At 47.2% G+C, this 12547-nt stretch overlaps 1 protein-coding gene across 1 annotated transcript in view; it reads right to left on the bottom strand.

Moving 5' to 3' along the window:
• TBX4 (T-box 4) overlaps positions 1-8750 on the bottom strand; it is a 59995-nt gene extending 51245 nt beyond the window's left edge. Inside the window, exons 1-3 of the mRNA XM_015568120.1 lie at positions 8654-8750; positions 5130-5291; positions 4690-4802 (exon numbers count right to left, since the gene is read on the bottom strand). Of these exons, the coding sequence (XP_015423606.1) occupies positions 4690-4802; positions 5130-5291; positions 8654-8750 (372 nt within the window). The remainder of the gene's footprint in view (positions 1-4689; positions 4803-5129; positions 5292-8653) is intronic.
• Positions 8751-12547: the final 3797 nt, after the last annotated feature.

Genomic DNA, 12547 nt, shown 5'->3' with positions numbered 1-12547 from the left:
TATTTTGAAGAAGTACTGTTGATATTTGGCTCTGTTGACTAATGAGTTTGCGGACCACTGCCCCAGCCCATGTCCTATTGAAACTATCAAGTTCAGGACAACTGGGGTGGAGGCAGGAGTTGAGCTTGTTCTGGAATAGGAGGTTTGAGCAAGGGGGATGGGTAATAAGTGGCAGCAGCTGCTGCAGGTGCTTCCCTCATGCACAGATGCAGGTGTTTACCTGACCTCTCACCCTGGCCTCCCAGGCCTTCTCCCACCGAGAGAAGTAGGAACTTCCAGGAACTGAGGACGGGGCTGGCCTGATCCCTGACCTGGGTGAGGTAGGCTGGTCTGAGCCCCCTCAGGACTGAGGGTGAGGCCATGAGTCACCAACCGCACAGGTGGGTCCCTGCTATGACTTTCATTTGAGGCACTACAGACACAGGAATGATCAGATCTGGGGTTTCCATAGTCAGGGCTAGCAATGGGTGGGTAGCCCTTCTGTTCTAGAATCCTTATCTGCAGGTGGATTATCTGCAGAAGATCAGACTTTCTGCCCCATTAGATGACATGTTCCTCCAGTAAAACTTCCCTGAGACTGAGGATGGTATATCTGTGAGAGCCGAGTAAGGTTAAACAAAAAATTATAAGAGAGAAATTACTTAATTACCCAATTTCTTTCTTTTCTTCTCTTCCTTCCCTCCATTCTTCCTTAGCATGGATTATCAAAAACTGGCTTTTAATTTGGATCCTCACGGATTTTTTTGAATGAGTGACTAAAAAAAATTAGAATTCAAGAATGAGAAAGTATCAGGAAGCCTTTGGAGTTTGAATGTAAACAAACCTGAATTCAGGTCCTTAGCAGGCTGTTTACAGAGGGACCTAAGCACGATCAGCTTTAAACCTCTATTTCCTCATCTATAAAATGAATGTAATAACGGCCACCTCTGAGGGCAGTAGAAAAGATAAAGTAATATCATTGATAAAAGTGCTTTAGGGGCTCAGAATAATAGCTAATATTTATTGAGTACCTACAATGTGTTTGGCAGGGTTCTAAGAGTTATACTTTCCCTCATTTCAACCTTACCACCCCATCAGACAGGTGCTATCAAAATATCCATTTCACAGATGAAGAAATTGGGTAATTTGTCCAACATCATCCAACCAGAAAATGAAGTCTGGATTTGAATCCAATTAGTTTGGCTCTTCAGTGCCCCTACTTTAAAATATACCGCTCTAGGGTCACTTAACCTAAGATGGTTTCATTTGTTAAACAAGGATAACAGTACCTCCCCCGCCCCAGGGTGGTTCTAAGAGTGTAAAATACTGCCTGACACACGGGAACACTCGGATTGTTATTGTAAATAGGACTTGCACAAGGTCTCAGAAGAAGAAAAGAGGTCCTCCTGGACTTATAAGACTCCAGAGCCCAAGATCTTAACTATTCTTATTGTTCCTTTTCTAAGAAAGAAAATACTAACCAGGAGTCCAAAGAATTAATCATCTCTCTCTCTTCAGACTCCCAAAACAGAAACATAATACATCCTTGTAAATTTTTTTCTAAATATATTTTTATTGATTTCAGAGAGGGAGAGAGAGGGAGATAGAGATAGAAACATCAATGATGAGAGAGAAAATCATTGATTGGCTGCTTCTTACACGCCCCACACTGGGGCTCCAGCTGCAACCCCAGCCTGTGGCCTGTCCGGGAATCAAACCTTGACCTCCTGGTTCACAGGTGATACTCAACCACTGAGCCACGCTGGCCAGGCAACATGGTACATCCTTTATGTCCCAAGCACTTCATGATCTGTTTCCTAATGACTTCCGCCAACCTGGAAAAGTGAGCAGGATCCATGGAAGGCGGGACACAAGGATGGTGGGATGGAGAGCATGCCACAGGCTCTACCACAAGCTTTCCATGTGCACAGACGGTGCTGATGGCACTGACTGGGCACAATGGGATGGACAAATGCGCGCTCATCGGGAATAAAATCCTCTATTGCTCCTCACCGCCAGGATCCATAAGCGCCCTCTTCTATCCGATGTTTGGGAAGTGCGTCCTAACATCTAGCTTCAGCCCCTCTTGCAGCAGCGGGTCCTGTCTCTGTCACTAAGCAACCAGAGCGAGACGTGCTGGGGCGCTTCAACGGGTCAGACCTCCAGGAAGAGTTTCCATTCCCTCATTCAGCCCCGACGCTGGTGGACGGAGCCGTCCAGGAAATCCTGGGCCCAGGAGCTGTGCCAACACTGGCACCGACGGGCACAGCCCCGCCTGTGCGGTCCTGGAAGGCAGGGCGGGCGCTGGGCTCCTCCAGGATGCCACAGGCCCCAGAAGGGAGGACAGGAAGGAGCCCTGCGCTTTCTGAAGTTCCTCCTTTGAACACGGCCCTTTATTTATTGGGCTTCATTTAACCTCAGCCATGTCCTCCTGGGATCATTTATTTGGTAACTGCCACTCAGCCTGCTCTGGCATTAACCTCATAATCCTACCCATTTCCTCCAGGCTGGTTGGGGGTTTTCTGACTTCTTCCTGGGCAGGTCGGGGCTGCCTCCCGGTTCTGGTCCTGACTGAGGGGAGGCCCCCGGTCGGTGAAGGCCTGCCTGGAGGGCCATGGGGCTCCTTCTCCCACCCTGGCCCTTCCCGGGCGGCGAGAGGCGGTGGGAGCGCGTCGTTACTTACAGGTGAGGTAAGGCCGCAGAGTGCCCACCGCCACCTCCACCACCGCCCGGAGCTTCCCCACTGGCTACTGAGGCTGTCCTTCAACTCAGGGAGTCTGGGCTTCACCAATCGCAGCTTGGCTAGGCCTGGAACCCCGCCCCCTTCGCCATCTTGTATCCGGGGTAGTGTGGGGCCCAATCGCTGACCAGGAGGGGAGGAGGGTGGAGCCGCGGCCGCAGCGCCTGCCCACGTGGCCGCCCGCCGGCCTTCCCGCCACCTGCGCGGCGGCCCCTGTCGCGCTGCAGCTGCAGCTCCCAGACGCCACCCCAGCCAGTCGCCAGGGGATTAGTGTCCGTCTGTCGGTTGGGACAGCCTCAGTGGGGGTCGTCCCGGCCCAGACAAGGGCCTCCCCTGAACCTTCCCCTGGACGACGCCCCCCAGAGCCCAGCGCGGGTTGTGTTGGGGGGTCCGAGGGCCCGGGGTGCCGCTCTCCCCCAGAGCTGATGTGTGGGGTGACGGGAGGCCCCTCCCCACCAAGCCCGAGCCACATGTGCCGGGAAGTTCATTTCCCCTTGTTTCGCAGACGGGGCGCGGGGATTGACCCCGGGCGTGACCTCGGTGTCAGGAGGCATTAATGATCTCCATACGGCAATAAACAGGGGCCGGCTGCGGGCGTGGAGGTGCGCTGGCGGGGCCGCCTTATTAGCCGCAGCGCGCCCGTGGGCCGGGCCTTCATTAGCGAGGCTGTGGCCGCCTCCCCTCCCCCAGCAGCCCCGGCTCCATGGCAACCTGGTCCGAGGCGCTGGCGGCCCCTGGCCGGTCCTGCTCCCCGTGGGCCTCCTCGGGAGGCAGCCTGTTCCGGCGCGAGCTCAGCCACTGGCCCCTCTAACAGGACTCCTAACTCGGTCCTGATAAAGTCTCACTCAAAATCCTCCAGAGGACAAGGCCCCGCGTTCTGAGTCAGCTCATCATGTTGTCTGCAAGAACCAGGAACAAGGAGGCCTTCCTCATTTTCCGCTTAAATCTCTCCTGGTTATTGGAGCCCCTTTTCCCCCAGGAGCAAAGCGAATAAGTAAAATAGGTGGTTATCAGCCTTGGGAAGGGGGGAGGGTGTAAGCAACTGCCTAGACCAGCGGTTCTCAACCTGTGGGTCGCGACCCCTTTGGGGGTCCAACGACCCTTTCACAGGGGTTGCCTAAGACCATCGGAAAACACATATATAATTATATATTGTTTTGTGATTAATCACTATGCTTTAAATTATGTTCAATTTGTAACAATGAAATTGGGGGTCACCACAACATGAGGAACTGTATTAAGGGGTCACAGCATTAGAAAGGTTGAGAACCACGGCTCGCGAGCCACATGCGGCTCTTTGGCCCCTTGAGTGTGGCTCTTCCTAAGCCTTAGGAGTACCCTAAATAAGTTAATAACAGTGTACCTACCTATATAGTTTAATTTTAAAAAATTCGGCTCTCAAAAGAAATTTCAATCGTTGTACTGTTGATTTTTGGCTCTGTTGACTGAGGTTGCCGACCACTGGCCTAGACTATTAAAATCACAATCTGATTTGTCACACGTCTCTCTCCAGTTCCTCTCCATCAGGTTGGTTACTTGTTCTAGGCAAGGGCTTCAGCTTCCTTATCTGTATAGTCCATTCAAGGTTCACTAAACATCACAGCCGGGTGCGGTGCTAAGCAGTAGGGGAGTGAAGCTGAGGAAAACCCAGGCCCTACTTTAGGGGAGCTTCCAGTGGAGTGGGGGAGACAGACTAATAAACAAATGCAATAATAAAATGTGCTCTGGACGATAATCTAAGTCCATATTGAATGTAATGAGAGTACAGAAGAGGAATAACCAACTCTTGCTGCCTTGTTGAGGACGGTTCTCCGAGGAGATGACAGATGATGTGAGTCTGTCTGTGAAAGATGAGCATGTATGGGATCCTGAGACAGGCTGTGGAAAGGGCACCGAAGGCACGTTTGAGGAGCAGTGGGGCTGCAGAGGTGGAAAACGAAGCTTCATGGAAAAGTAGAGTTGGGAAGGGCCTTGTAAACCATGTCAGCGACTTGATCGTTCAGCCCTTGCAGAACGTTGAGCTCCACAGAGACAGCCCAGCGCAAGTGAGAGCCAGACCGGCACTGGACAACTCGGAGCCTTGCTGAGAACAAAATAACCTAAATATGGGCAAAGGAGATCCTAAGAAGCAGAAAGGCAAGATATCATCATACACATTCTTTGTGCAAGCTTGCCAGGAAGAGCCAGGAGGAAGCACCCGGATGCTTCAGTCTACTTCCCGGAGTTTTCCAAGAAGTGCTCAGAGAGGTGGAAGGCCATGTCTGCTAAAGAGAAAGGAAAAGTTGAAGACAAGGCAAGGGTGGACAAAGGCCCTTGTGAAAGAGCATGAAAACCTATTTCCCTCCTAAAAGGGAAACAAAAGGGAAGCTCAAGGATCCTATTCTACCCAAGAGACCTCTTTTGCACGTACTGTTTCGTTCTATCAGCCAGCAATCAAAGGAGAACGTGTGGGCCCGTGCATTTGTGAAGTTGCAAAGGCGCTGGGCGCGCTGCTGCAGGTGACAAGCTGTCTTACAAACAGACGGCTGCTGGCTGAAGGAGAAATACGAAAAGGATATTGCTGCATACTGAGCTAAAGGAAAGCTGATGTGACAAAAAAAGAAAAGTTGTCAAGGCTGAAAAAAGCAAGAAAAGGAAGGAAAATGAGGGAGATGAAGAAGATGAGAATGACTAAGTTGACTCTAGCACAATTTTTATGTTTCTTGTCTATAAAACATTTAAGTCGTCTGCCTCCCCCTCCCCTTCCCCCGTACACACACCTTAGTCCTTTTAAAGAAAAAAATTTAAGGCTGTGTCTCAGAGAGATATCCAACTGGGGACATTCTTCATTGTTTTCTTTAATGAGTATGTATTGATCACTATTTTAAGAAAAATAGAAATAGGAACAATAATGATACATAATAGCTAACCTTAAACATTTACCATATGCCAGTATGCTAAACACTTGAATAAATCCCCTAATTGAATGCAACAACATAACAGACACAATATCCACTCTCTAAAGAAATGATTTTATTTAGAATAGCTTTATAAAAAAGTTGCAAAGATAGTACATAGACTTCCCATATAGCTCACTGTATTCCCCCTACTGTTAACATTTACACTAATATGGTGTATTTGTCACAACTAATGGATCAATATTGAAGCAATGTTATTAACTAAAGTCCATACATACTTCATTCAGATTTCCTTAGTTTTCACCTCATGTCCTTTTTCTGCCCCAGGATCCCATTCAGGTGATCACCTCACATTTATTTTTTTAAATATATTTGTATTGATATCAGAGAGGATGAGAGAGATAGAAACATCAATGATGAGAGAGAATCACTGATTGGCTGCCTCCTGCACACCCCCTACTGAGGGCTGAGCCCGAAACCTGGTCATGTGCCCCTGACAGGAATCCAACCCGGGACCCTTCAGTCGACAGGCTGATGCTCTTTCCACTGAGCCAAACCGGCTATGGCGATCACCTCACATTTAATCATCATGTCTCCTTAGGCTCCTTTTGACTGTGAGGGTTTCTCTGTCTTTCCTTGTTTTTGATAACCTGGACAGTTTGAAGGAGCACTAGTCAGGTATTTTGTAGATTGTCCTTTGGGGTTTATCTGATGTTTTTCTCAGGACAAGATTGGGGTTACAGGTTTGGGGAAGGAAGGTCTCAGAGGTGAAGCACCCTTCCCATCACATCCCATCCAAGGTGCATATTATCAAGATGATCATATCACTAATGATGTTGACCTTGACCAGCTGTCTGAGTAGTGTTTACCAGGTTTCTACTGAGAAGCTACTCCTTTCCCCCAACCCCCTCCAAGCTGCAGAAGTTGGGAGGAAGTCACTGCCCACAGCCCACACTTGAGGAGTGGGGAGTTATACTCCTCTCCCCGAGGGAGGAGTACCTTTTTGGAATTCTTCACAGTAGATTTATCTGTTCTCCACAATTTATTTATGAACTCAAGATTTATTTATATCATTACAACCTCATGGGTTTTTATTTTATACTCTGAGTTAATATCCAACACTGTGTTATTTTGTCACTCAACTTGTTCCACTTGTGGCTACTGGGTGCTCTTTCAGCTGGGTCCTGAGTCCCTTTGACATACGTTGGTTATTACCCACCTTTTACAAATGGGATGGAAAAACTGAAGTTGAGAGAAGAGGAACAACAGCCCAAGGGTTTCACTGTTGGCAAATAGGGGCCCTGTCTAACTTCTGGGCAGTGGGTATAACCACTATATTCCTCTGCCTCCACAAAAAAAGTATACAAACACATACATATACATTTATATGTTTTTAGGAATTTAGGAGTTTGGATGAATTTTTTCTACTTACAAAACATTTCTTAATCCATCATCTTTGGCTATGATTTTCTCTTCGCACCTGTGTGAACATCTAGTTTGTTCCCACTGTTCCTTGTTGTTAGATACCTAATTTTGTTCCAATAAATGATTTATTGTTAGACATTTCAGTGATTCCAAAATTTTGCTAATATATATAATGCATGTCTGTGGCCATACCACCCTGAACGTGCCCAATTTCGTCTGATATATACACAACGTAGAGAAGAAATTATTAACTACAAAAGAACTAGAAATTTCTTTTATTTTTTTAAAATATATTTTATTGATTTTTTACAGAGGAAGGGAGAGAGAGAGTTAGAAACATCGATGAGAGAGAAACAGCGATCAGCCTCCTGCACATCTCCCGAGATGTGCCCACAACCCAGGTACATGCCCTTGACCGGAATCAAACCTGGGACCTTTCAGTCCGCAGGCCTATGCTCTATCCACTGAGCCAAACCGGTTTCGGCAAAAGAGAACTAGAAATTTAAAGGTAGGTTTTAGAACACCTTGAAAAGATGGACACAAATGCTTAAAGATACCTAAAGGATGCAAAAGCAAGTCATAAGGAGCTAAAAATATGAAGAAACGTTAGCTGTGGGTGGAAGTGTTCCTGGCTTCACCACTGACTTCATAGAGCGTTCCTGCTGCAGCGCCTCCCCGGCGCACCGGCTGGGCGCACTTTGAACCCCTCTGAGAGCTGCAGAAGAAAGCCGGGTCCTCAAAGGCAGGCTCCATTCGCCGTCCAGCACCAGGGCCCGCCACTCCCCAGCCCTTCTCCTTGGTGCTCCAACCATGCCGGGCTGTCTGCACCATGGGTTACACACTCCATTCTCTCAGCCACCGGGAAACTCCTCTACCCCCACACACCGTGGGCACGGTGGGTTGCTGCTGCCCGACCTTTGTGCCTTCCAAAATCCTGTCCCGTCCTTCATCTCCCCTGACCCTCACAACAACCCTGCGAGGAAGACAGCTGGGCTCAGAAGAGGAACTGAGGAAACTGAGGCACCGAGGCAGCCCGGGCTAGAACCCAAGGGTCTCCCCTAAACCCAGCGCTCCTCCCGGCCTCTGGCTGCAGCCGGTCTCTACTCGGACACTCTCCCGAGGGAGGGAGGTAACAACTCAAGACCGTGCCTGCCTCTCGCCCTTGTCTTCAAAGGCAGTTGTTTCCTTGCATCTGTCAACAAAGCAGGAAGCAGCAAATAGCAGAGGGCCCAAGCTCCCCCGCCCCCCTGACACCACGTGGAAGCCAACACCCAAGTAGGTAGGAGGGAAGCCGGCAGGAGGGCTGACACTGGGTCCACAGGTGCTGCCCATGGGCCTAGACCAGGTTCCTCACACTCGGCGCCCTTGACATTTGGGGCTGGATTATGCTTTGTTGAGGGGGGCGGGGGTGGGGGGCGGGGGTGTCCTGTGCATTGTAGGATGCTTAGCATCCCTGTCCTCTGCCCACCCCAGCTTGTAAAAACAAAAAGTGTCTCCACTTTTGCCACATGTCCCCTGAGCATCAAAGTCACCCCACTAGGACAGCGTCTGCCGCGATTGCATTCTTTTCCATAATATTCTATATGTACCCACTGTGACTTGATTTGTATACCTTTAAAGGACTTTTCACATCCATCAATTACACATTCTTTTTCATCAGGCAGGGTGTTCTGATTTGGGATTTTAAAGTACGGTTGGTAGCCCGGCATCTTCTCAAAGGGAGGGCAGTTACGTCTTGGGGTGGGGAGGCGGGGTAGGGAGAAGGCAGCTAAGGCCTGAGCTCTCGCCCTCTCCCCATCGTCCCTGTGTCCTGGGGAGGAGCCCAGCAGCTGGGGAGGGGTCTGGGGGCGGACCCTGAGGTCTTGGGTGATCTCTCACTGTGAATTAGACCTTTCCTGAGTATTGTGTTCCCGCTGCCACCACATACCTTCCCTGTGGCTGGGGCTTTGCCCGTGGAAACAAGATGGTTGCCTGCAGAGTAGGAGGGCTCGTAGCCATGGTGACGCGTCCCGAGGCCTGAGCAACAGAGGACTGAATCCTCCACCCCCTGCTGCCCTCACACCACCTTCCTAGCCTAGGGATAGGTTTACCAGATTAACATGAGTTCTCCAGCCAGAGGAGCAGAAACACCAGCTCATCAAAGGACTTACATGTTGATCCAAGTTGCAGAATCGCTTTAATAAAACCTTTACCCTTCTGAGAGGTGGTGGGATTGGGGGAAGAGGGGCTGTTTTATTTTTTGTTTTTCCCAGGATAAACCTAAAGGTCAGGAGCTTCTGAAGGAAGAGAGTGTTAATTAGATTGTGGGAATGTCTGGCCCAGGAAGGCTCTGGGAATGGAGGGGGAAAGTTGATGGATTCTCCTTGGCCAGAGGCAGGTGCGTGGACAAATGATTCTTCAAACTCCCTTCTAGTTCTAAGTCCACTGCGTAGCTTTGGACAGTGATTACCCCTATGCCTGTAATGGAGACCAGCCAAGCACTTTCTCTAAACTCACCTGATCTGAAAATGTACCTGCAGGTACTTGTTAGAAAGAAAGATTCCTCGGCCCTTTCAGTGATTCTGACTCAGTAGGTCAGGGACGAGTCCAGATGTTTTTAATACTTGTAACAAGCACCTCAGGCAAGTTTGGAAACACTGAGGAGGCGAATTCATATTCTCTGCTCTGGGTATATATTTTTTTCCATCCTGGCTCCTCTCTCTGAGAACTTGGCAAGCTCTGTTAGAGTCCTGGGCCTCCTGAGGCCGCAACCTGCATGATCCACCTCCTGGTGCCAACCAGATGCCTGCACGGAGTTGGCCTTCAATGCATATTTGTGGACTAAATAAATTCTCCAATAGGCCTCTCCACATGCAAGACACATACCTGGTTTTATTCAAGCAGAGGATGCAGAGTTTAGGGTCCAAAGCTTTATAGAATTTTCTTTTTCATTAACTTTATTGAGATCTAATGTATGTGCAATAAATTGCACACATTTAAAGTATTAATTGGATGAGTTCTGACAAATGTAAACAGTGGTGTAACCACAACCACCATCAAGATGCAGAATATTTCCATCCGGCCCAAGAGTCCCCTTCTGTCCCTTTTCGGTGAATCTGCCCTCTACCCCAGCCCCAGGCAACTTCTTGTCTTCTTGTCACTATAGATTGATTTGCACATGCAAATGCGACCGTTCAGTATGTATTCTGTTGTGTCTGCCTTCTTTCTTTCAGCATAGCAATTTTGCGATTCATACATTTTGGTGAGTAGATCAGCACTTTTTATTGCTGAGTAGTATTCTGTTATATGGATATTACCACAATTTGTTTATTCCGTTACCTGTGGATGGGCATTTAGATTGTTTCCAGATCTGACCATTGAAAATAAAGTCTCTATAAACATCTGTGAACAAGTCACTGGACGGGCATATGTTTTAGTTCTCAGGGAATTGTCGAGGACCAGGGTAGAGGTGGTCAGGAGTGGAGACATCAGCAAAACCTCTCCCTCATCTATTAAATCAATAAACCTTTATTAGGACGGTGCCGTGCCAAGCCTACACTACACACTAAAAAAGCCAGACAAAAAGGGCTCTCATGACCTTAACGGTGTGGTCAGCACCCTGGCAGGAGTGCCCTGTGCGGCGTGGCCAGCCCAGCCAGGAGGGAAGGGCCTCACACATCTTCAGACCACATTCTACCACAAAGACTTCACTTGGGATGAAGTGTGTGAGGGAAAGTTTTGAAGGGCTGAGAGGGAAAGACTTGTGAACTAAATTATCATATTTCCCCCCACTTAACACTGAGGTAAATTTCCCTGAGAGCCGGGAGTTTCCACTGGGAGGAGAGAGACGTGTGGACAGACCCATTCAAGGGAGAGTGAGCTTGGACAGGGCCTGTGGACAATCAGAAAGAAAGGTGTACTGTAATCCCTCCATATCCGCAGTTTTGCTTTCCATGGTTTCAGTTAACCACCGTCAATCATAGACTGAAAATATTCAATGGAAAATTCAAGAAATGAACAATTCATAGGTTTTAAATTGTGCACCATTCTGAGAGGGGCCATGAAATCATACAAAATCCCCCTCCACACCCTTGCCAACACTTGGTTTGTTTCTAATAAAATTCTAAACATCCTATTGGGTGTGAAGTGGTATCTAGTTGTGGTTTTGATTGGCATTTCCCAATAACTAATAATCTTGAGCATATATATTCAGGTGCGTATTGTTTATTGATATATCTTCTTTGGAGAAATGTCTATTCAAGGTGCTTTGCCCATTTTTTAATTAGGTTGTTTGTCTCTCTCCTGTTGAGTTGTAGGGGTGCCTTATATATTTTCGATACTAAACCCTTATCAGAGCCCATGGCTCAATGGTTGAGCGTTGACCTATAAACCAGGAGGGCACTGGTTTGGTCAGGGCAAATGCCCAGGTTACTGACTCAGTCTCCAGTGGGGAGCATGCAGGAGGCAGCCAATCAATGATGTTTGTCTCTCATTGATGTTTCTATCCCTCTCCCTCCCTCTCTCTCTCTAAAAATCAATAAAAACATATTAAAACACACACCCAAAAAGAACCCACTGCCAAATATATATATATTTAAACTCTTATCAGATATGTGATTTGCAAATATTTTTCTGTTGTTTTTTTCACTCTCTTGATGGTCTCTTTTGATGCACAAAGTATTTAATTTTCTGAAGTCTAATTTATTTTTTATTCAGTCTCTTGTGCTTTTGATGTCATGTTTAAGAAACCAATGACAAATTTAAGGTCATGAAGATTTTCCTCTATAATTTCATCTAAGAGTTTTATAGTTTTAACTCTTACATTTAAATCTTTGATACATTTTGAGTTAATTTTTATGTATAATATAAGGTAAGAGTCTAACTCCATTTTTTAAAGGTGAGTATCCAGTTTTCCCAGCACCACTTGTTGAAAAGACTGTTCTTTCCCCCATTGAATGGTCTTGACACATTTGTGGGAAATCAATTAACCACAGATGTGAAGATTTATTTCTGGGCCCGGAGTCCTATTCCATTGGTCTATTCTAATACCAATACCACACTGTTTTGATTACTATAGTTTTGTAGTATGTTTTGAAATTAGGAAAAGTGAGTCTTGTTCTTTTTAAAAATTCTTTTTGGCTATTTATGGTTTCTTGAAATTCGATATAAATTTTAGGCTGGATTTTTACATTTTTGCACCACCATTGACCCATCACTTTTATTTATTGATTGATTTTAGAGAGAGAGAGAGGAGAGGAGGTAAAGAGAGAGATTGATTTGTTTTCCACTTATTTATACATTCATTGGTTGATTCTTGTATGTGCCCTGACTCGGGAATCAAACCTGCGATCTTGGTGCATCGGGACAATGATCTAACAACTGAGCTACCTGGCCAGGGCGAGGACCCATCACTTTTGATTTGAAAAGAAAATCAGTGTCATATGTTACCATGGAGAGAGGTTCTGGCTAAAGAGCAGACCTCATAGAACCAACCTGAGTCAACAGTGCTTTGTGGCTGCCAATAAGC

Source organism: Myotis davidii, unplaced genomic scaffold (genome assembly GCF_000327345.1).
Source record: "Myotis davidii unplaced genomic scaffold, ASM32734v1 scaffold684, whole genome shotgun sequence".
In the NCBI taxonomy this organism is placed as follows: domain Eukaryota; kingdom Metazoa; phylum Chordata; class Mammalia; order Chiroptera; family Vespertilionidae; genus Myotis; species Myotis davidii.
Note: the sequence above shows the minus strand (reverse complement) of the source record. Positions and strands in the feature narration are given on the sequence as shown.